Source organism: Octodon degus, unplaced genomic scaffold (genome assembly GCF_000260255.1).
Source record: "Octodon degus isolate 3935 unplaced genomic scaffold, OctDeg1.0 scaffold00027, whole genome shotgun sequence".
Taxonomy (NCBI): Eukaryota; Metazoa; Chordata; class Mammalia; order Rodentia; family Octodontidae; genus Octodon; species Octodon degus.
Genome location: NW_004524603.1, coordinates 18,599,142 through 18,601,067, shown reverse-complemented (window position 1 = coordinate 18,601,067; position 1,926 = coordinate 18,599,142). Strand labels below are relative to the sequence as shown.

The 1,926-nt window shown below is 38.3% G+C and overlaps 1 protein-coding gene across 1 annotated transcript in view; it reads right to left on the bottom strand.

The window, feature by feature from the left end:
* Nucleotides 1–1,926, bottom strand: part of Dgki (diacylglycerol kinase iota) — a 306,437-nt gene that overhangs the window by 185,077 nt on the left and 119,434 nt on the right. Inside the window, exon 14 of the mRNA XM_023712766.1 lies at nt 1,402–1,457. Coding sequence (XP_023568534.1) covers nt 1,402–1,457 — 56 coding nt within the window. The remainder of the gene's footprint in view (nt 1–1,401; nt 1,458–1,926) is intronic.

Genomic DNA, 1,926 nt, shown 5'->3' with positions numbered 1-1,926 from the left:
GTCAGAAATTGTTGACTTGAACCTTTTTCTCAATCCAAAATAAAGCAGGGCAATGGCTAGCAAAATAGAAATTTTTATTTTCAAAGAACAATGGAAATAAAATTTAAAATCACCAGAAAAAAACAAGGATATGGAAAATCCCAAGGATCAATTTATTCTGACTGTACTTCCATACTACCCTTTGGAACATTAGATGCTAAAATAACTTTTAACTTGACAGTAAGATCGTCCTGCTTTATGTCCTTTTATTTTTTCCCTCTGGTCATTAGGATCAATTGAAACTGTACTTGTAATTAATACTTAATGCCTTTCCCCAATCTCTGCCCATCCCCATACTGTGGGGACCCTGAAGACCAGGGTCATGGCCAAAATTCTGGGACTTCCCAACAGAACCTAGTATGTCTCTGAAGAAGAAAAGAAGGAGCTTCCTCTTATCTCATATGTGAGTCCATGAAAAACTTCTCACCTTTGGCTACTTTCCCACCTGAATGGCAAGGTGGCATGACGCCCTGGTGAGAACTACATTCTAGAATTTGCCTTTTTAAATTATTATTTTTTTTTAATTCTTAAATTTTTTTTTGGTGGAACTGGGGATTGAACTCAGGCCCTTGTGCTTGCCAGGGAAGTACTTATTCTACTGAGCTATCTCCCCAGCCCCAATTATTTTTTATTTTTAAAGAGAGTACAAACTAGTATTAAAACAGAAAAATTCCAAGTGATACGGTACTTCACTTAACAAAGTAATACAAATTTCATAGCATTTGTTGTAGTACATAGTGTTGTCTTCCAACCAGTTATTAGAGGGAGTGGGGGAAAGAGAGTTAACTACGTATGTAAGCAGGACGGCGTGGACAACCGTACTGTGCATTTCTGCTGGTCTATGGGAAGGAGCAGATAATGGTTAATTTGTTTTGTCTCCTTTTTTCAATTGTTTCTCCTTTTTCTCTCCTTAATTTCTTATATATTTCTTTCTTTTTTTTTTCTTCTTCCAATTTTGCATGGATATATCCGAGAACTACATTCTAATCTATGACTATCCATTTTTCATTCTACGCAACGTCTCCCTCCTGAAACTGGCTTTGATGTCTGCTTTCTAAAACATTCTTGAATATAATCTACTCTTGTAACACATGGAATCTGGGCTTTACAAATTCCAGGACGCTCATCACCATCTCCCTTTCTACTACTCATTTAGAAAACACAGCCTTACTTTCACTGTTAAACAAAGACAATAAATAATATGTAAACATAAATATAACTGTGTGATGCATATGTTACCATTTTTAATGTACAGTACCCACGACTCAGTGAATTGGTATTCAGTAATATACAATACAAATAAAACATATATATATATGTATATGTATATGTATATGTATATGTATATGTATATACACTTACCCCAGCATAGAACATTTTATTTCGAAAACGACTGTTGAATTTCTCTGGATTTGCTTCTGTGAAAAAGGAGAAGAAGCCTTATTCTAGAGAGCTCTTTCAGGACTGGCACACCACCCCTCTACCCATCTGCCCTGCAGATATGGCCGACCCCGTGGTTCTGTTGTCTCCTGTCCTCACACTTCAGGCCCACTGCCACCTGTGCAGCTGTTCAGTGCTACTACAGTTCAGCTCTAAACGGGCAGCACTGGATTGTGATTCGGAGCCCGTTAGAGATACAAACCACTGAGCCCCAACGAGAGCCACTGAAATTCGGAGTTGGAGGGGGGGTCTAGGAAAGGCAGTGTCCTCAGTGCTCCACATCACTCTTACTCAAAGTGAGATGTACTGAAATTTGAGTCAATGTGGACTGTTTCTAAAACACAGGGGTAGGAGGTGACAATGTGATTATTTCCAATGGCCCTAAGGCACGCAGCTCCAAATGGAACTGAATACGGGAAATTTGGATGAAAATTAATGAAGAATTTG